This window comes from Lissotriton helveticus, chromosome 10 (assembly GCF_964261635.1).
Source record: "Lissotriton helveticus chromosome 10, aLisHel1.1, whole genome shotgun sequence".
Lineage (NCBI taxonomy): Eukaryota > Metazoa > Chordata > Amphibia > Caudata > Salamandridae > Lissotriton > Lissotriton helveticus.
In genome coordinates this window covers 192,401,539-192,424,595 of record NC_136071.1, presented here as the reverse complement: position 1 = coordinate 192,424,595, position 23,057 = coordinate 192,401,539, and the positions used below count along the sequence as shown (strand labels likewise).

General features: G+C 45.9%; 1 protein-coding gene across 1 annotated transcript in view; it reads right to left on the bottom strand.

The window, feature by feature from the left end:
- The window catches only part of LOC144783976 (uromodulin-like), a 471,766-nt gene that overhangs the window by 181,404 nt on the left and 267,305 nt on the right, over nt 1–23,057 (bottom strand). Inside the window, exon 4 of the mRNA XM_078662699.1 lies at nt 13,167–13,274. Within this exon, the coding sequence (XP_078518825.1) occupies nt 13,167–13,274 (108 nt within the window). The remainder of the gene's footprint in view (nt 1–13,166; nt 13,275–23,057) is intronic.

The window sequence follows — 23,057 nt, the reverse complement described above, 5'->3', positions numbered from 1 at the left end:
TGCATGGGTCTTATACTCCACTTCAGCCCAAGCTCAAGTCTCCAGGTCATTTCCAAGCAAACATTCTACAGGGAGGTCTGAGCTAACCACAACCTTTTTGAGGCCAGTTACCCCTCCCCAGGAGAAATTAACAATTGCCATACTGTGAGTGGTAGTGACATTGCTATCATTGGTCACTAGGTAATTTTCACCTAGTATGATCTGTCCAGGATCCACAAAGCCAGGCGTCACCATTGTGACACCAGCACATGTGTCCCTGTAGGCCTGAGCCATTTTGTCATTAATTAAAGGAGTTTGTCTGTACTTGCCCAAGTTATTGGGACTCACAGTAGAGGACAGAAATGTGTCCCCATCACAGATCAAAACAGCTTGAGTTGGTATTTTGACTAGGCCAGAATCCATCTCAGTTCCCAGGGTTAACCCTACTACACCCATCTGTTGAGAACCACCACTTGGAGCTGAACTAGGGGGAACAGTTGCCTTACGGCCAATGGTGGCTGGAACTGCCTCTTTCTTGGTGCAATCACTGGTCCAGTGAGTATTCACTTTACAAACTTTGAACCATGGTTTCTTTGGGCCTTCTTTCTTCTTAGATTGTTGGGAACCATCACCATTAGAAGCTTTTTGGGGACCTTGAGAAGACTTCTGGTTTTTTGCTATCTCCCCACCCTTTTGGTTTTGCTTCTTCTGATCACCACCTTGGTTCTGTACCTTCTGCTTCACACTGGTTCTGATCCATTTGTCTGCCTTCGTTCCCAATTCTTGGGGAGAGGCCAGATCAGAGTCAACCAAGTGCTGATGCAATAACTGGTTTTGACAGTTGTTAAGAATTTGTTCTCTCATAATCAGATTATACAATCCTGTATAGTCACTTACTTTGCTGCCCAGTAACCAGTATTACAGAGCCTTAGTAGCACAATCTACAAAATCAGTCCAGTCCTGAGTCTGTGTCTTTTGGGTATCTCTGAACAGCAACCTGTACTGCTCAGTGGTTAGGCCAAACCCATCTATCAGAGCACTCTTCATGACATAGTAGTTGTCAGCATCCTCTTCTCTTACAGTGAGGAGCTTGTCTCTGCCTTTGTCTGCAAAGGAGAGCCACCTCCACCTCCAGATAGTCCTGTGTTGCCCAGGACAGCGTCATCAACCTCATCCTGGCCAGCATCCACTTCCTCATCAGAGACCACTGGATCCTCACCAGTATTATTCTCTTCTGTGGAGGGATGGCCCCCCTCTCTACTATCTTGGTTACCTGGGTCTGATGCATTCTCTACATCATTAGCCACTAAGATATCTACCAGGTGGTTAAAGGTTGGACTCTGTCCTTGTCTCAGTCTTCTGACTGAACACAAACTTCTCAATTCTTGAAAAGTGAATGTGTCATACTTAGAAGGTCATCTTGGGTTGTCTTCTGCCAGAGGCGAACTAGGCCCTGCTTCCAAGGATATTTCTAGTGAGGTGTGGTGTGTGCACCTACCTTCACTATTTGTTTCCTACTAGAACCTCTCTAGGAGTTGTAGTCAGGGTGTGCTAAGCCCTTACCACCTACAACTACTAAGTTCAGTAGAACTTATGTATATATAAGACATGATTTATATGTACCTACAGGTACCTTGATATGATCTTTCAGATGATATCTCGAGATTATTTGGTAAAACAATTGCAAGCTCTTATCCCAACCACTGCACACCAATGTGAGAAATTAGCCTGGCATATGATGTCCACTAGTTCTAGTGGGCACCTTGCAACAGTCTAATCGACCCTTATTGATGGTGGTTGTAAGGTCAACCTTATAGAAAGCTATCCTAGTGGTAGCATGAACCAGCAGTCTTCAGGCTAAGACTTCAGTAGGCGAGTTAAGCAAGTTGTTTTACCATATATAATCCCTTGAATACCAAATGAAAGGACAACACACAAGGTATATATCAAATATAGATGTATTTAATCTAAATACAACCCCTCTGCACTCTTTATGAGGTCAGAGGTAAAAATACAATACAAGTCACACAGTTAATATACGATAAGTTGCACAGTGTACGTTATTCCCTAGGGGCCTCACAAACCATACACTAAGAAAGTGGTATAAGTACCACGAGAGAATTAGAAAGCAGGCCTAGAGCCTGTGGAATCACTGGAGCTACTCTAATCGACCAAAGGATAGGAAGGAGAAGGCCCACGGAAAAAGCATGCAGTGTCTAAACACAGATGCGTGTTACCATTGACTTTCTATGGAGTTCGTAAAAGTTACAAATATACAATTTAAGGGCACTTCCGGATGGACTAGGATGGAACCCTTTTAAACTAGGACACTTCGAGAGTCAAGACCCACGGGAGCACCGGAGTACTCGTGTTACCTCACCCAGTGAAGCCGGGTGCATAGGTTTCTTTTTGTGTCAGGTTTCGTCGTCGTTTTCTATGGAGAGCTGCAAAGAAGTGCTTCAGGCGACCAGAGGAAAAGTGTCCGGGTGGATCCAAGGGTCGATCGGAGATGTGAAGAACCTGAAAGCAGAGGGGACAGAGTCTGGGTCACTAGCCAGTGACCAGGAAGGTACCAGGAAGGAACCAGGCGATGTCAGGTGCTTGAAGGTGAAGAAGGTGAGTTTGTCTCTTCAGCCACGAGGTCCAGGAGGCATTGACGATGACAGGGCGCTGGATTCGAGCTGTCCCACAATGGATCTAGATGACTGCAGTATGGATATCCGGATTGGATCCAACAAGCCTTGGCAACCGCAACCCACACAGGATGTCAAGATTGGCTCTGTTGCAGACCAGCAAGATCTGTGGCATTTCTCCTTTTCAGGGAAGCTGGAGCAAGCCAGGCGCAATCAGGTAAGCAAGTTAAATTTAAAATGGAGTCTTCAGGGGGCTCACTAGCCAACAGACTAGGAACCAGGAAGATGTATCAAGCTCAAATGCCAAGGCGGAGCCCACGGGACACTCGCGGAGTGTGGGGGCCTGGGCTTCGGTGCAAATGGTGCTCGGGGTTGGGGCTTTTTGTACCCCAATGCACAACTTACTGAGGCTTCAGGAAAGAAGTGCAGGTAGCAAAATGCAGGATGGCCAAGATGTCCGGTCCCACGTCTCTCATGTCCGCCATGGGTCTCAGCTTTGCTGTGGATGTGGGTCGGGGTCAAAGAAGTGTGGAAGTCCAGTTTTTTGTGTTGCAGAGTCTTCTGGTTCTGACGGGAGCCTTGAAACTGCAGACCAGCAAAGATGATGTTGGTGCCTGTTTGCACAGGGTGGTCACTCCTTGACCACAAGGGAGATGTCTTTCATCTTCCAGTCAGAATGGAAAGTCGAAGGTCCAGGATATGTCTTTCAAAGATTCGTCCAGGATAATCTAAAGCCCTAGGGACACAGCTCCTACACTTATACTAAGAATGGGGGCTGGATTACCTGACTAGGTCCCTCCTATGGGTGGACCTGAGAAGGGGGTGGTTTCACCCCTTTCCCTTTGTCCAGTTTCACACCAGAGCTGGGGCTGTGTGCCCCAGCAACCAGGTTGAACTGGGCTATGCATGGAGCACCTTGTGTGCCCCAGGCAGTGTCTAGAAGCATTCACTGAATGCAGCCCTCCCTGCCCCAATACACAAAACCCCTGTCTGGGGAGGTGACAGCACCTCCCTGGACAGGAAACCTACTGCCCAGGCCTCCCCTGCTGGAGTTTCATCCAGCAACAGTAGGTCAGACACGTGTCTGTGGCAGCAGCATCCATTTTGTGATCCTGAGGCTCTGTTTAACTTTAATCGGGTAAACCAGTAACTACATGTCTTTTCCCTCTAGAAGGGTGGAATGCTACCCCCGCCACCAGAATTGGCAGGCGGTAGTATTCCAAAGTGTTTGACATCTTACATGACATGTTTTGATAAAGCCAAATCAAAGTTAGCCTTAACCGCGGGGATTATAATGCACTTAAGAGTATATGGTATGGCTATATCATAGAACAGCTATAAGGAGATGGTTCCGAAAGCTTCAGAGGGGCTCAGCTTATGCTAGGGCTCCTCTCACATAAAACCAAAGCACTCTGCCTCCCGGATTGTCGAGGCCTACTATAGGAGTGGCTTGTAGGTATATATGTGTCTATATATAAAGGTAGATATAGGGATACTATATCTAAGTAAGGGGTGATTACACCACCTTACCCACGCTGTGTGAACAGACCTGTGGTGTCAGTTTGGAAGGCAAACCAGGGTGGCACAATACATGCTGCAGCCCCTGGTAGGCCTATGGTGCACCTATGCCCTGCGTACCTAGGATACACTATACAGGGGCTCACAAGGGTGACCCAGTAAACAATCTGGTATGTACCTAAAGTACATGGTATCAATTTAGAGAGAGAACAGCTGGGCTGTGGGTCTGATTAGCAGGCCCACAGCCACACTAAAGTTGAAAAACCAGAGAATCACAGCAAAAAGTGGGGGTGACCATAGGGAGCAGACCCTACTCTCGTACAGGCAAGGGTTAGGTTAGCCTGCCAAACAAGACTTCTAAAGCCTTTTAGTACACATGGCATTATGGTGCATCCTTGGATATTGTATATCAGAGGTAACGCTTGCAAGGATAATGTTGATGTCATCTGATGGCATGAATGAAGAAGGCTTGCTTGAACTGACAGAGGGGTATTTTACCCTACCTTCTCCTTGAACGATTGTTGAGTGTGTGAGTGCCAGAGGTGGTTTGAGATTCAATTGAACTGAATGTATGTCAACAAATGTTTCATATATGGACTCAACGAGCCTAGTAGTTGCATTTTTGTAGTTGTCAGAGCTAAGTGTCAGCTCATGCACTGATGTTTTCTTCCCCTCAGGTCAGGGAAGCTCTGTTTCATTTATTTATGTCATTCACCCATTGCTGAAGGGTTTCGCTTGAAGTGTTCTGCTCTGTGCTTTATGTATTAGAAAACATATTTGATTAGTTAATCTGCTAGAGCCCCATTCCTTTTTTAGCCAATAAGTGTAGGCTGTCCCTTACCAAGAGCCATACATAAGGTAGGATGAACTTGGACCTCTCTAACCACTGCAAAATAACTATGATCTGGTGGGTTTTTAAGTGCAACATCGGCACATTTTGACCCCCTGATGGGGACGAGTGGATTTTCTCTTTTTGTTTTCAACAGATATTGACGGGCTATCCTCATTTCTGTTAAACACAGTTGATCCTTTGTTAAGCACATCATTCTGTCCTAGCAAGGACATGAGAAATTTCTATTCTACCTAGCATCCCCCAGAAAGAGGGTCTGAACAAGGGGCTATTGCATTAATGTTGGTATGTCTCTACAACTGTATTCTTGCTTACTTATTTAATAACGTTGTTGTTCTACGGGAACCGTTAATGGGATTTAAAAAGTGTAGGGGTCCATCCTATGGCACAACAGATGGTTTAGTGTACCTTATTAATTGAAGAGCCTAGCTTTCTATCTTGTGCATGGTGTGTCACTGGTTGAGGGGTGTTAAACCCTAGTCAAGGAGCAACCACAATTCTTGTCATGGTGAAACACACGCAAACCCCAAATTATCCTTTGTTGAACACTCTGGTAGCTTGGCACAAAAGCAGCCAGGCTATTTTTTTTTTAAACAAACTTTATTGCGCCTTCACTCAGAATACAATACACCATTTCAAATATCAGTGGCACTTTCATTTTTGTTGGTCATTATCCCGTCCTGCTCCTTAATTAAGTTTACAAACTTCAAATCATTGTATCCAGCATTACACATCATGAAATATATAGTGCAAATAAAAGGAACATATGGATTCGGCCACAATATGTACCAATGTCTCAAAGGAGCCTTGTCTTGTATCTGCACCTTCAAGCCCTAACCTATATCGACTACACCTCCCCCCTCCCCTTCCTGGTCCGTCTGCGTTCTGTCTTCTATTCCGTCTCATCGCCTTGAGTTATCAGTGGTCTCTGACCTGTATTTCCAATGTACCCTAAACCATTCTGTGTAATTTGTTTTAGCTGCCACTAACTATGCAGTCATTGTTGTAGTTATTCATGAGGTGGGGTCAACAAATGCAAGTGGGCTGTCTAGTTGTGTAAGTTCTTCTAGCATAGTGTCCCAGTCCAAAGAGATGGGAAGTTTCCTCAGTCCTCGCGCCTCCTCCCGTCTGAGCGCCGTGCTTTCTGCACTATCCCATCTAATCACCTACTCTCGCCAAATGTGGAGTGTGGGGCTCCTCGGGGACTTCCATCTCATATTAATCGCTCTGATAACTTTCTGGTTTTTGGTGCGCTTGCGCAGACCCAACAGGCACTTTAATATGTTGTCAGGTATTGTGAGATGTGTGATTTCCCCAAGCATATTCCAGATCTGGCCCCAGTAATCCCTAAGGTGCGGGCAGGCCCATAACATGTGCACAAAGCCAACCTCCTCCGCCTTGCATCTCGGGCAGCAGTTTTGGGCCTCTGGGAACATGCACTGCATCCTCTTCGGGGTTAAGTGAGATCTGTGGAGAACCATAGTTTGTATGAACTTAAGTTTGGCGTTTCGGGAGACCCTCTTGGGATGTTCTAGAATGCTTTCCCAGGCCTTGTCTTTAATCTGCATGTCTGTAGTTTCTACCCATTTTGCGCAAAGGCTCGTGAGGTCATTGGAAGCCTGTGCTCGGATGCCTTATAAAGTCATTTACCTAGGTGGCCGCCCCTCCCCATGTGATAGAGTAGCTGTTCCAAGTCATGTTGTGGGGGTTCGATGCGTTGAGGTGCCCATGTCGCCCTTATATAATGCACTATCGTTGAATGCAATAAGTAAAGCCTCTCAGGAGTTCCAGTGTTCCTTACGAATGTGGCATGGTCACCGTCCCCAAAGGAGGATCCCACCTCTGCTACTCCCGCATCTATACAATCCTGCAACCTAGTCATTGTAAGCTTACCACCCATAACCGGCAGCCCCAATAGTGGAATATTGGATGCGTACGAGGCTGCGGCAGAGGTATATTGTAGGGCCTTTTTACAGCACTGTAGTGCCATTGTTAACAATGGGGGTCCGTCCAAGGGTATTTTCATTTTCGGGAGTAACATATTGTGTAGAGTACCTCGCTGTAGATTGCGTGTGCCATAACCTATTTTTTGTACGTTCCTGCCTGCCATCCAATAAGACAGCCACTGTAGTTGGGAGGCATAGTAATATGCCCGGAAATCAGGGACACCCAACCCTCCCTTGTTCGATGCCAATTGCAATTTCTTGAGGCTTACTCTACATGTGCCCCCGCCCCGAATAAAATTCAAGAGTAACGTGTCTAGGATGCGAAATGTGGACGGTGGTACCAACAGGGGTAAATTAACAAAGAAATATAATAAACAGGGAAGCATCATCATCTTGGAGATGGCTATTCTTCCCATCACTGACAGCGGCAGGGACGTCCAGAAGGAAATGCTGGAGCGTAGCGAAGCAATAGCCTTCATGAGATTGCCCTCCAGTTGGTCCAGTTGAGTCCTGTACACATGGATTCCCAGGTATTTAAATTTATCCATCACTATAGGGATCTGGTGAGTGTCGAACTGGATCCAGTAAGGGCATAATCCCTCTTGGAAATAGAAAGCATGTAACTTTCCAGCATTTATCACCATTTATCACCAATCCTGATACAGCCTCAAAGGCGGAAAAAACATCGGGGAGTGGGCTTGCTTCACCTTCCAAGTCTCGCAGCTCTATGAGGATGTCGTCTGCATATATCGAAATAGGGTGTGTGGTATCTTGTATGGGTATTCCCAAAGCGTGAGATGATCTTCTTAATGCCAGCGGCTCTAGCGCAAGAACAAACAGGAAGGGGGAGAGCGGGCACCCCTGCCTCGTACCCTAATGTATAGTACATTTTGGGGCGATATATCCTCCTGTACGCGCCCTTGCAGTGGGTTCAACATAGAGTAGGCGTATCCATTGAAGAAAGTCCGGGGGAGGCCAAAGCGCAATGGGGCAGCAAACATGTAGTCCCATGCTAAAGAGTTAAATGCCTGACCTAAATCTAATACTAAACATCCCACCCTAATATATTCTCTTGTAGTGGCCCTCATTATATAGTGAAGTCTCCTAGTGTTAAGTGAAGTGTCTCGTGCGGGAAGAAACCCGCATTGGTCACGGTGTATGAGATTGGGGAGGACAGGTACCAGACGATTGGCATGGGCCTTACTGAGGATTTTATATTCGGTAGCCAGTAAAGACACATTGGCCTGTAGTTGGACAATTCGGTGCTGTCCCACCCTGGCTTGGGGAGTGATACTACCAGAGCTTGCTTCGTGGATTGTGGTAGTTTACCGGTTTCCCAGGCCGTCTTATATAGTTCCTCTAATTTTGGTACTATTATATCCGAATATGTCACGTAAAATTCAACCAGTAGGCCGTCTAGGCCTGGGATTTTATTACGGTTAAGGCTTTTAATTGCAGTTCTTATTTCATGTTGGGTGATAGGTCACACGAGATCTTTACGTATAGCCTCAGGTATCGTAGGGAATTTTGAGTCATTTAAGAAAGTGTCTATCAGGCCACCATCTGCGTGCTTTAGTGCCACATATAAAGTGCTAAGATAGGTGCAGAATGCGTTGTTAATCTCTATTTGAGAATGTATCAGACCCTTCAGTGGTGAACGTATGCTAGTGACTAACGGCTTTTCCGGGTTATCCCTCAGTAACTGAGCTAGCAGTGTTCCTGATTTGTCAGCGCCCGTGTGTTTCAGTTTTGTGTACGCCCTATAGTCCATTAGCCTAATGGGTTCCAGGGTTTCTGTGTGTTTAATAAGAGCCTCTTGAAGAGCTGTCCTGTTGCCTGCGTCAATTACTGTGGCTGGTTCTAGCTCCGCCATCAGCGCCTCGGTGTCCATAAGTCTTTTATGAGCTTCTTGCCGCGCCCCTACAATAGCACCTATTGCGGAGCCCCACACCACCACTTTAAACGCATCCCAGTCTATGAGGTTAGAGGAGGCCGTTTTCCAGTTGTCTACAAAGTATTTGCTAATAGTGTCCACCAATGTATTCCGAAAGGGGGCATCCACTAAGAGTTGGGGCCAAAGTTTCCAGGAGGGAACTGGGGTTGGGACTCTGCCCCACTGTAGAGTAAGTTCCAGGGGGTTATGATCAGTGAATGTTTTGGCTAGATATGTTGAGTGGTGTATGTGAGCGGCTATTGTGTGGTATGGAGTTATTGGACTGGGGAGTAAAAGGAGTGTTCCCTGTGTGTAGGATGTAACACGCGCCATGCGTCCGTGAGTCTCCAACCCTGCATCCAAGTGTTCAAAAGTTCAGCCTGTTTTTTAGTTCCGGCCCCATGCAGTGGGGGATGGGATCTGTCCAACTCTATGTCTAGGATCGCATTGCAGTCTCCCCCAAGGATCCAGGGAATGGTATCCCACATCGTCAGGGCTCTGCCTAGGTCATAGAAAAATGTATCTTGATCGAAATTCGGTGTGTATATACTACCTAACACTACTGGTATACCGTCTAGAGTGTGCCTTAGAAGTATATACCGTCCCTGGTCATCTGTACCCCGGGATACCTCTGTAAACGGGACACCATGGCAAATCCAGATGGTTGCCCCTCTAGCAAAGGCTGAATAATTAGTGGTACACTTCCGGCCTCTTCACTTTTTCCGAGTTTTCAATGACTCCGCCTCCATCAGGTGGGACTATTGGAGGAATACTATCTGCGCCTTTCTCCTAATGAGGTATGCATGCACTCTGTACAGCCCCTAGCCCACGAACATTCCAGGTCAGTAGGCTGTATGAGCCTTAGGTGGATTGATTTTGAGACATGGAGTTGCTACATGTGTTTTACTCCATGTGGCACGGAGCCCATGAATGTATACAGACCAGGAGTACCCCATCCCTCGTGAATTAAACACATAAAATGCGCAGCCAGTGAACGATGCTGAGCCAAGCCAATAACGAAAACATATTGGAACCAAAGAACAGTGCATGCGCATTGTGGGGGGCATGCGCCACCAGCCATGCTACTGCTTGTGAGGGTGCAGAGCTCCAGTGGCTCTACTAGGCCCAGGGGGGGTTTCTTCTCATGATATACTTATCTGTGCACTGTATTAGAAGGGTTTCCGCATGTGAGACCTGGGGGGGATCTACTATAGTATCTTACAAACAGCCTTTATAGGATTTTACTAGGTTCAATTAGTGACCTATGTACAATTAGGAGAAAAAACATATAGTAGTGCAGATCACATTACATGCATTACATATAAATTATGTGCACAGTCAAATCCTCGCAAGAGCAAAAGGATACTGTCCAGCCTGTTATATCATGTCCGTGGCTCAAGCGTCTAATTCCCTATGATCTCAGTGTACAAAGTTTCAATTTCTGTTCTTCAATTGTCAAGTAGGCCATCCCCGGTCTGGGGCATCGCCGAGGGAAAAAGAGGGATTCTATGTTCTGAGTCTGATTGTATGGTGCTGTCCTCTGAGTCCGACATGATCTTTGTATTGTCCTCACGAAAGGATCCTGCGACTGCCAATGCCTCCGCCCTGTCTGCCATCTTCTGAGCCGGAGTCGGATAGCGTTTTGTAGAGATCTTATGGGCTCCTCCCGACCTCGGGATAGCTGTTGTTGTGTTTGTATGAAGCTATGCCTTACCGAACCCGACGATCTCTCCTGACTGTGTTCAAGGTCCATTACCTCCAGCCATTCTTCCACATCATTGGGGCTGTCAAAGAAATAAGATTTCCTGTTGTGCATAACTTTGAAAAAAGCGATACAAAAGGGGATGATGGACGGAGCGTTTGAGCAAATCAAACACTCACCCCCAGTCAACTGATCTGGGTTTAATCCACCACCATTCTTTAGCCCACTCAGCCACCCCATTTCAGACATGGCTATATGCAAATCAGTCGGACCCTGTGCCTCATGGGAACAGTACAGCCCGAACTGCCAAGCCATGTCTTCCATGGACCGGAAACAAGCATCCTGGGACCGGTTTTGGATTCATAATCCTCATCAGCCAGGCTATCTTGAATCCAGTGGCCAAGTGAGCAAGGGACTCACGTCTGAGCATACCCTGCCACACTTAGGGTGAACAAAGCGATACAAAAGGGGATGATGGACGGAGTGTTTGAGCAAATCAAACACTCACCCCCAGTCAACTGATCTGGGTTTAATCCACCACCATTCTTTAGCCCACTCAGCCACCCCATTTCAGACATGGCTATATGCAAATCAGTCTGACCCTGTGCCTCATGGGAACAGTACAGCCCAAACTGCCAAGCCATGTCTTCCATGGACCGGAAACAAGCATCCTGGGACCGGTTTCGGATTCTGCCATCTTCTGAGCCGGAGTCGGATAGCGTTTTGTAGAGATCGTATGGGCTCCTCCCGACCTCGGGATAGCTGTTGTTGTGTTTGTATGAAGCTATGCCTTACTGAACCCGACGATCTCTCCTGACTGTGTTCAAGGTCCATTACCTCCAGCCATTCTTCCACATCATTGGGGCTGTCAAAGAAATAAGATTTCCTGTTTTGCATAACTTTGAGCCGGCGGGGGACAATATGGCATATTTAAGTTGGGCTGCCCGTAATTTTTGATTCACTGCTTGGAAGGAGGTTCGCTGATGCTGTACCATGATAGTGTAGTCCGTGTACAGGGAGATTCGCTGATTCTCAAATTAGATGTTCACCTTTTCCCTCGCTTTTTGCAGCAGCATGTCTCTGTCCCTGTAGTTCAAGATTTTGACAATCAGAGGACGCGGTGGTGCGCCAGTTGGAATCCGATGTGCCCTCTCCACACAAACATCTGGAGACAGGCCCTCAGGGGCAATGTGCTCTCGGAACCATGCTTCCATAAAATCCGCCGGTTTCATACCTTCACTTCATTCCGGCAGCCCAATAACTCAGACGTTATTGCACCGATTACAACCTTCTGGTCTTCAATCCTGTCCTGAAGGCCAGTAGTCTGGTGCTGCTGTTGTTTTATTTGTGTGGCGTGTTCCGTAAGTTGGGGGTCAATGCTTGTCAATGCCTTTTCGTGGTCGCGCACTGTGTCGGCGAGCTTCCCATGGTCCGCTCTCAGGAGAGAAAGGCAGGTCGTGAGGGCCCCAATCTGTTGTTCCATTATCTTCTTAGTCTCGGATTTCCTTCAGTATTAAGTCTAGTTTTTCTGAGTGGGACTCAGCCGGGCCAGTGGTTGAGTTGCTCAGCGACAGGTCCCTAGCGTTAGAATCAGGAGGCCCCACCCTGCCAGGCCAGTATCCAGAACTTTGCCCTTAAGCCTGCCCATCTCGCAACCCAATCGATCACAAGCTTGGGCACTGACAGTGGAGCTACCTGTAGGGTATAAGGTCACCTCCTGTTGAGAACCGAGCTCAAGGTTCCCTCCTCACAATATGTAGCGATCCACAAAAACCCTAGGCCTGCTGACGCCACCATCTACCTCCACCGCTCACCCACAGCACTCCAGTCCCCCAGCTGTATGGAAGGGCCGAACACCTGGTAGGGTGCCTGCGGCCCCGTCATGCACCAAGTTACCACAATTGTCAGCTCCACTGTGTCCTCTAACCGTGCCACGTCCAGTTTTGCCACCACTCAGCCAAGTACCGGTGGACTTCTCCTCGTGTCTCTGAATGGGTGGGGGGGCTCACTGCCCAGCTGGGCGTCACTGCAGAGGAGCCACCCTTATATTAAAAATGACAGTTTAAAACTGCACACACAGGCTGCAATGGCAGGCCTAAGACATGTATACAAGGGCTACTTAGGTAGGTGGCACAATCAATGCTGCAGGTCCACTAGTATCATTTAATTTACAGGCCCTGGACATAGGAAGTACCACTTTACTAGCGACTTCCAAGTTAATTAAATGTGTCAATTCGGTGTAAGCCAATCACTTAATCACTGGTTAGCAGTGGTAACATGTGCATAGTCCTAAATCCAGCAAACAAAATGTCAGCCAAAACAGGGGGATAGAAGGCAATAAAAGTTAGTAGAAAAAACCAGGCCAATGATGTCAGTTCCAACCCTGCCCAGAGAGGCCACTTGAGGGAACAACAAATAACACCACCCTGCACATCTTCAAATACCATTCAATACCCTCCTATGAGCTATTTGGTTAAAATTGATCGACAATTATTATTACAGAAATAACCTATCTGTCTCTGAATATAAAACCGTACAGCAAAAAAGTGTAATTGTGATGGATTTAAGGATATCTGCTTTATGCAATAATTGCTTGCATACGTACCACTACTGTATAATTCGTTCCTGCAATGGCAGCCTTCAACACCATTGATGATCCTGCATTCTTCTTCTTCAGTACAGTCAGAGCATCCAGGTGAAAGATAATTCGGATCTGTATTAGAAAAAATATAACTTTTTAAAATGTTTATGGTAACTTTTTTTTAAATCTGTTTAGATCATACTTTCATTGGTAAAACATAATACATAATTTCTAACCAACATTCTTCTGACTTTTGCAGGGCATGTCTGAAAATTGATTTATTATCCTGACCAGTAGCCCCCACCGGCTTTTCGAAAAGACCATGATTTCATCTTGATATGCAAAAGAGCCGAACGGAAAGAATTATTTTTGCATGGTTTATGTATATGAAACAATATACATTCACACAGAGGTATGGTTCTATGCCTTTGATAATAAAAGTACCTCACTTTGTGCAAAGTAACAAACCCAACATCCGAGCACAGAAAATTGATGTTATAATAGGGGCTTGCACTGTCCCTTCTGGAAGACAAAAATTGAGTTGTGCTTGATGTACTCTCTTTGGAGGCAATTCTCTTTTTCTATGGAGATGATCTCAAGCTAATTAAGCAAATGCTTCAGCTGTCATTACAATTCTGTTGCATAGACTCAACTCGCAACTACACTTATTCTTCAACCTAAGCATTCTGCTGTAGGTAAGAGTCTCATTGACCAACCTGGTATTCCCTTAGAGCCGCTGGCTTTCTGGGCCAACCAGTAAATACATCAATGGGGTGCCAAACAGGAAACATCTAAAGCAGTAGCCAGGGCTGCAACTCAAAGCGTGTGAGATAACACCCCAGCCTTTTTGATGAACCAACAGAATGTGGTCTTCTTGCAAAGGTTAAGGAAATTCCACAGAAAATGCTTTAAATGACCTTCCAGAGTGCTGTGCACAGCAAATGCATGTACTATGGTATGCAGAATATTACTGTACAGGGCATATCTTAAAGATTTTTTTATGTATGTCCCAGATTTCACATATAATAACCTAATAAATCGTGAAGTTCAGGAATTTCCCTGGTGTCTCATTTGCTCATGTATAGTATCATGTCAGTCAGTAATTCTGCACTGTGACCCTAGGCTATAGACAATCACAATCACTGTCAAGAGGACTCAGTCAGCAGGTATTCACCTCAATAACACAAACCCTTTAATTCGAGGCCTTTCAGTTAGTGAGCACATTCCACTGCTAATTGTTTAATGACAAGAGGTTACTCCTTAGTCCTCTGCCCATCTGCCCTTTATTCGAAACGGAAAAATAATGAAAGACCATTGTGTAAGTTACAACAGCTCTTTGGTAAACATCAATAAGCTAGGTTCTGTAAAAAAAACTGACAGCTGCTTCAACAGATTTATGAGATTGTTTCAAAATATTTATTTATGCCTTCCTTTAAATCAATTACCTGCCCACTTGTGCCTCTGACATGAACAAAAGCCACACTGACATGTAAAGCAAACACATCATGCACTGCTAATAAACTCACATAGTGCTTCACTTATGACATGTTCTTTTTTTAAAAAAGAGATGAGAATGTGGGTTGAGGATTTGCGGAGGAATGAGAGCAGTACCTATGGGTGACCCATACAGCATATAGCCAAATGGGTAAGCACAAGTGGGAGAGCTGGGAGTGGTAACTGCCCGAGGCCAATGATGGGAGCCCAAGTTATAGTTAGTTGACTAAACCATAATCTTCAATGACGAAGTGTTGGCAGCCATCTTGGGACCTGGCTTGAAGCCGAATCCCACATAAAAAGTAAATAACAAATGAAAAGGGGGCAGTGTGGGAATACCCTGACACCCCAGATATAATGGGGGTGTTCCAGAGGGATGTCGCTGGGGTTTAAAAGCATTTTTAAATTTATTTTTGGACCTGCAAATCCACTTAAAGATTTTTTTTTAAAAGACATTCAGGCTCCCACGCATCTTTTTCATTAAGCCCCTGGGTGGTGGGTTATGCAAATCCCGGGGGTATGATTTATAATAATGTGAGCGTGCCCATGTAGCACTGCCCACACCGCGGCGTCCGCCACCTCCCCAGGATAACCAAGTAAACTGATGCGGTGGAGGCCCTATGGACTCCCCCGCAAGCCCAGGGACTGCGAAACCCAGGACATTTTTCAAAAATGGAAGCAGGAGGCCGCACAGACCCCTCCGCAGCCCCGGAGGCTGCCACCTGCCCGGGGCTTGAAACCTACATTTTGAGGGGGTGCAGGGACCCCCTCACAGCACCAGGGCCACCACCTCCGCAGAGCTTTATTCAAAATAAATTTAGCATTTTTTCTTTTGGGTGAGGGTATTTAAATGCCCATTCTGGGCAGCACTCACCCCTACGTAAATATAAAAAAAAAATCCCTGGGGCCTAGAGGGCTTTCTGCCCCCCCCCCTCCCGGGGGCAGATCAAGGGCTATTGCTCCCATCTGCCTCTGGGGAGGGCAGAACGTCCTATTCTTACTTTGGGGGGGTGGTGGGGGGGGGGGGGTTTGGCATGCCCATTCTGGGCAGCCCCCACCCCTGGTGCATAAAAACAATCCCTTGCATCTACAGTACTTGCTGCCTACCTGGGGGGCAGATTGGGGGCTACTGCCCTTATCTGCCCCCCCCCCCCCGGGGGGAGCAGAAAGGCTGTAGAATCTTTTTATTTCTGGTCGGGGCATTTGCATGCCAATTCTGGGCAGCCCCCACCCCAACGTATATATTGAAAAAAATGACTGGGGCCTAGTGGGCTTTCTGCCCCAGGGGGGGCAGATTAGGGGCTAATGCCCCCATCCGCCTCCTGGGGGGGGCAGAAAGTCTTATTCTTACTTTGGGGGGTAGGGTGGGGGCTTTGGCATGGCCATTCTGGGCAGCCCCCACCTCTTGTGCATAAAAAAAATCCCTGGTGTGCAGGGTGCTTTCTGCCCCCCAGAGGGACAGATTGGGGGCTACTTCCCCCATCTGCCACCCAAGGGGGGCAGAAAGACTGTAGCATTTTTTTTAATTTGGGTGGGGGTATTTGCATGGCCAATCTGGATAGCCCCCACCCCTATGTATATATATATATAAAAAAAAATCCCGGGTCCAAGTGGGCTTTCTGCCCCCCCACCCCCCTTGGGGGCAGATCAGGGGCTATTGCCCCCATCTGCCTCCTAAGGAGGCAGAAAGTCTTATTCCATCTTTCAGGGTGGTAGGGTCGGAGATTTGGCATGCCCATTCTGGGCAGCCCCCACCTCTGGCGCACAAATAAAATCCCTAGCGTCTAGGGTGCTTTCTGCACCCCGGGGTGGCAGTTTGGGGGTACTGCCCCAACCTGCCCCCTGTCTGGGGAAATTAAAGGGGGAGCAAGGCACTTGCCCAAGGGGCCGCTCCAACCCTCCCTGGTGGCTAGTGGGTGGATCGTTGCTTGGAGATCGCCCTCCTGGGGTGATCCCCAAGCAGGGATCCACTAGGGAAGGGTACCATTGGAAAGGGGAGATCCTTCCCTTTCTAACGATACCTCTCCCATCCATCGTTTTCGGTGCTCGGGGGGGCTGAGATAGCCCCACAAGCATCGAAACTGAGAAACTGAAACAAAGTTTTGATCGTCATTGCAATGAAATACAAAAATATGCCTGGGGAGGTTGGGGAAGCTCTTCCCCAACTTCCCAGACAAAAAAAAGGGGACATACTTCTGCTGTTTGCAGTAAAAGGATTTCCTGAGCATGTGCTAATGATGGAATGGTTCCGTCATGAGCACACGAGAACTTGTGCTAATGACGGAACCATTCCGTCATGAGCATGGAAGGAGTTAAATAACAACATAGCCTAATATAGTGTAAAGTGCATGTGCATAAGCAGCTTCTATGGATTGCTTTTTTGATTCCCTGAGAACTAGTGTAATGAGCAATTGTGCAGAAGATATTTTGCCTTATACACAGTTAATTTCAAGCAATCTCAAATCATCTCCTAAATTACATGTGCATAAACAGTACTTTGTAGCATGGCTAGTAAGTCTTTCCTTTTTAAATTCATCCAATGTCAAATAAATAACTCCTCTATGTTTTTTTTACTAAACACACCCATTAACTTACACAAATCACAAACACACTCTGTAATATAGTATTTACATCCTTTACATAAAGTCTTGGAAAGCAACATACATTCAGAATTCTAGCTGTTGCAGTTGGGAACATTACTAAAGGTGTACATGTAATTCTGCATCCAGGTTATGGCCCATAGGTATTTCTGTTCCCATTTTGATTATCAATCTTGATTCCATTCATCTTAGCAATAACTGTCTGTTTCCACTTCTTTGATTTTTCTTTATATGTATGTATAATCCCAAAGTACTGCAAATTCGTAATGTCACCTTGATGCAGTCTTTTGCAATTGCATATGAATAGTCTTTGACTGCTCGAAGATGTTGTAAAATTCTCAGTCTGACTTTATTTATAGTGCTGACTACATAATATTTTTTTTTTGCAGGGACATTTCAAAGCATACACTACAAAAGCTCAATTGCAAGTAGTGTTGTTATATTTTTTTCAATTCTTCCATTATGTAGTCTCTAATCCTTTTGGTTAACATAATGTTCACAGGTTTTGCATTTAAAACACTTTCAGAAACCTGGTTGACAGAGCCAATTTGTTTTTCTGGCTTTAGGTTAGGATGTCTCCTAGTGAAGCAACTTTCCTGTGAGTTATATTTGGATGATCCAACAGAACTTTATTGAATGTTTCATCGGATTGTAATAACCTCCAATTTCTTTGAATTATTTATTTTGTTTCCTTGTGTTAAATATTGTAATCCATAATGAATCGAATGTTCTCTTCTTCACTTCCCAGGGAGGCTTTCTTTGGCATTGGAAGTTCACTTCCTGGATCCTTCAGTGGTTATTCCATGGCTTCTTGTAACACTGCCAGTAGGTATTGCCTTACAAGGAGTCTGTTTTTCATTTAATTAATTTCGGTTCTAAAATCATCTTTCTTCAAACACTTTGTTCTAGCGCTTAGCATTACCCCATAGGGGATACTCCAGCTCTACTTTTTGGGATGTCCACTGTTGCCAGGGAGGATGCTGTTGCATTGTTATGTCTTCCTGCATACTTTTGTGCAAATATGCATATTGTTCATGGAAGTATATAATGAAACTACATCAATCGTAGCCATCAGATACGAGTCCTTCCAAGGCATATTTTACATTTGTTTTAAAAAGTCCTTGGCGTCCCGTCTACAGGATGGTAGGGCTATCACATATGGTGCTAGAAAGAGATCTATGTACCATGATGTATTTTAAAACAGTAAATTCACCGATCTGACTATAGGACGTCCTGATGGATTGATCAGCCTTTTGTGTATTTTTGGTAGGAAATAAATAGTTGGAGTTGCAGGATGTAGTGTTTTCAAATACTTATATTCCTCATCCTCAATCAATTCTTTTCTCTTACACGTTTCGGCTCCAAGTAAGCCTTGATCACAGGTGGGGCTGCTTGCCTGTAAGGTGACTACCTGCTGATTTGTTAATTTCAGGCTGTCACGTGACTTCCGTGGTTCAAAGGAATACATGTCCCAAAATGCACTTTAATTATAACAACTCATTGGCCACTGCAGTGTGTCTTCAAATAAAACATAATTATGTCCAAAACATTGCAGTTGACTGTTTATAAATTCATGGCAGTGCATTCATGAAGGAAATACCTCCAAAATGTAAGAACCACTCGAACTTTCAAAACTGCCTGGCACAGAAAAAAATAGTGATTTTCAAGCCTAGCCTTTGAAGCTGCTGTCTTGCACTTCGTACATTGTCCAGAAAGTCGAGAGGAGAGGGATTCCTCACCTCTCTTGTCCCTTTCTCACTTCCGCACTCCAGTGTCAGGGAATATCCTCTCTTGGCGCAGAAACGAGCTGGTAATTCTTCTATCTGTGCATAAATGATAGAAATAGCCCCAGAACCAACTTTTGTTCAGTGTGCTAAAATATCTTGTTGTTTCTGTTCGGCCCTAAACATCCGTAAGAATTCAGATGAAATCTTTCTTTTCGTTTGAAAAGCTTTATTTCGGTACATTGACCATAAAAGCATCACAAAGGTTAAAAAACATATATCATTATCACAGGAATTAACAACATTAGTACAATTTTGCATCCAGTCATATGGTCAATACTTATGCACAGGTAGGAAAATTAAGAACATTGCTAAAAGCCACAATGGGTAATAAAATATTTTTTTTAAAACAAGAGGAAATACTCTCTTTTCTTTTAAAAAAAAATACAGTTAAAAATGAGTTACCGTAGGTATTAGTAAATCTGAGCAGACCGTGTACTATATTCAGTCACTACGCGGATGGCTCCAAAAACTTCCTCCTCATACACCACATTGAGAATAAAAAACGGGAAACAGAATAGATTATTGGGAGGTGGAGCTCAGTTTTCAATATTCTATAAGCCTCACTAAAGTGTCTTGTGCCCATGTTCTTACAAATTTGTACGAGCCAGCGTCTTCTTAACGACCTATAGGAGTCACACTGGAAAAGAACATGTACCTCAGTTTCGTCCACTAAACCACATGCAGGACATTCAATCATAACCTGTCCCCCCCATTTTTTAACATACGATCGTAGGGGGAGGCACCCATACCTGAACTGGAAAAACTATTTTCGTGCCAGCACTGGTTGGATGCTATCCAGGATGGGCCCTGCCTGGTAGATATTTTTAATTAGAAGGAATTCACTTGTAAGCCGTCCCGATGAAGAGCTACGCATCATCTTGGACAGCCGGTATTCCCTATAGGCAGTCACCAGTGTATTCCTACTTAGTGATTGTGACACGGTTTGGGGCTCATCCCACAAATCAACACGTCCCAATTCTATACATAGCGCCTTAAGGTGCCTCAACCAAGGTATCTTACCCTCCCCTTTCAGCCCCAATATCTCAGTTAATTCTTCACTATACGGGGCTAGCTCGGGAGTGCTCCACAAACGTCTACAGAAGGTCAGTGGTCTAAGTGCGGCATCCTCGGTAATTGGTCTGATTCCTAGGTCCATTCTCAACGGGATCAGAGGAGTGCTTTTGGGGAGGCTAAGAAGCTGTCTAATGAAAGCATTCTCAGTGCGTTCAAGGGATACGAGTGCACAATGGCCACAATGGCCCCAAATTTCTGCACCATATAACGCAGCACTTCTTGCCTGTGCCCTGTAGGCCTCCATAGGAGCATAGACCTGCTTGTGCGATGCCCCCTTAAAGAATTTACCTTAACTCTGTTTACTGCAAATAACACTTCTGTAATTTTGTATAAAAAAGTATAATACTGTTTACTCATTTAATACAATAAAAATCTCATATTTCTTGGAAAAAAGACAGTAAACATTTAAACACAATTTCTCCTATTTTACATAAAATTAATTACTGCCAATATTAATAATATTTCTTTCCTGTTATTTGTGAATGGAGTAGAAGAATGTAGATGCCTCATTGCAGCTGATTCCCAGGTATACCCAACCTTCATCAGCGCATATATTGCACATAAATCTCTTACATTTAGATCCCATCAATACACTTTAAAAAAAAATATATCGGGTGTGGCCAGCCAAGATGGCTGCGCATGTGATCCACGACAGCTCCGCTGCCGAGGCCCCATGATAACAAGACAAATCTGTGAGCAAAATTGACGAATCTCACCTGCGGACACACTGTGAGTGAGGTGCACAGTGCAGAAACACTCGAGAGCTGCTGGCGAACCCTGGATGGCATCTGATGGCAGACAGGCAGGCACAAGCTAAGCCAGGGGTGGCGAACGGCTGCGGTCATAACGGAGAGGAGCACAAGCGGAATCGGGGCATTTGCACAGTATTCCAGAGTGCCGCTAAGTGAACAGAACCCCTCACAAATGGTGGAATAATCCGGGACGCCAAGCACCTTCCCCGTGTTATCGGTGAGTGAGGAACGTGGGACAGGATGTGCGGGGAGAAAGGCGGCTCCCCTCCAAATTTTAGAAGCGGGGGTTGTTACAACTGACCCTAAAACAGTACAGGTGACAACAAGACCAGGGCCGCAGCTTAGTCACACCCAGGAATTAGACAAGACACGCCAATGGGAGACTTACAGGCAGCCCGGCGAGACAGAAGTTTCATGTCTGACTCTAAGAGCTGAGCAAGACACTCCATAAACAATGGAGTATGCAGCAACAAACTGCCATACTAAAACCAGAGCGTTTAAGATGCGGCAATAACCCAGACACATCCTTTGAGCACCTTCCTACTTGCATCACTAAGCAAATAATAGAGGCCCCCACTTACTCAGCAGATCAATTCACAAACCAGTGGCTGGACCTCGATCGCTGGGGCAGAGGATCCACGAGGTGAGGGAGGAGGCACAGCAAAATCACAAGAAGCTAAGGAAGTTAGGCCTACTTAAGCACTATTCAGAGGGCGATAAGACAAGCTCAAGCATGACCCAAGTATGCTGAAAGAACCATCCTATACGCGGGTGCAGAGTGGAAGTTCTGGGACCCAGCAAAACCGAGCTCGGGGAGCAGTTGGACACCAGCGAGGACCGTACAAACGTAGGGGAGGGCGCATCTATGCCACCCAAAAAACAGCAAAACAACAGAGTTTCCTCCTATTTCACCCCCACAGCCACTAAAGAACCCCTGGTATATACAAGAGGGGAGATCAGCATGGCACTATCTAAGGAAGACCTTCTTACCTCCCTGAGGGAATTCAAGCAAGCATTGCAGAGGAGCTAAAGGCAGACATTATACAATCCACAGACACGCTCAGTGGCAGACTCACTAACCTACAGCAAGATATCGATTCGGTGGGTGCCACAGTGATGGATATAGAGACCACAACCGCAAATCTAGACCGGCAAACAAACCAGCTGACAACAACTACACAGGACCTCCAAACTCAACTACAAGCCATCCTACTGAAAAATGAAGATCTGGAGAACAGGTCCTGGTGGGAAAACATACGAATCCACAACCTCGAAGAAGGAGTAGAAGGGCCAGACCTGGAGGCCTTTTTAACGGGCCTGTTTACCAAACTCTGGGAACAGCACCCACAAAAAATAGAAAAGACAGAGTTCATAGAGTGGGGAAACCAATCAAAGGAGAGAAACTTAGACCATGGGATATCTTGGCAAAACGACACTCATTTAAGACCAAAGAGGCCATACTACAGGCGGCTAGGAGGCTGGATGCAGTGCGGTCCCAAGGGCACACTTGCCAACTGTTAGACCTGGCACCGTTGGCGTGGGTCTCCCTACCTTTTTTTTGCTGCTGCCTCATGTGTTTTTACTATGTTTTTGCTGGTCTGGATGCTTTGGGCCTTTTGCCAGTACAATTCAGTGCCAAAGTGCAAGTGCTCCCTATTGTAAATTGTAATGGATTAGTGACTCCAAGATTGGATAAGAACACGCCCCTGTGCTGTTTTGCTATTGCTGGGGTTGGCCTGCAATGTTTACTTTATTGCCAAGGAAAGGGGAAAAGGACTTTTCATAATCTTGAGGAAGAATCTCCAAGGGCTCGAAGTGTGCTTGCCTCCTGCCTGAAGCCTCAGGGATACAAGACTTCACCACCAGCTCCCCTGAATTCACTTGCTACCTGCAGAGAGGTGCCTACAGTTGTTTGGGCCCTCTGAGAAGACTACGTGTTGCTGGGAGCTGGAAGTGTGACGCAACGAGGAGAAGCGTGTCGCCGCTGCAACAGTTGCAGTTGCATCGCCGAAGAATCGTGTTCAACGTCGCATCATCGACGAAGCGTGTCGCATCACCGGAGAAGTGGGTCGCCGCCAAGAGGTCGCTATCGCGTCACCGGAGAAGCGTGTTGGAGGGCCTGTCTCGGCTCAGAAGTTACAGAGTTCGCCGCATGGCCGTCGGGTGTGCACCCATTGCATCCATCAAATATCGCATTGCATCAAAGAC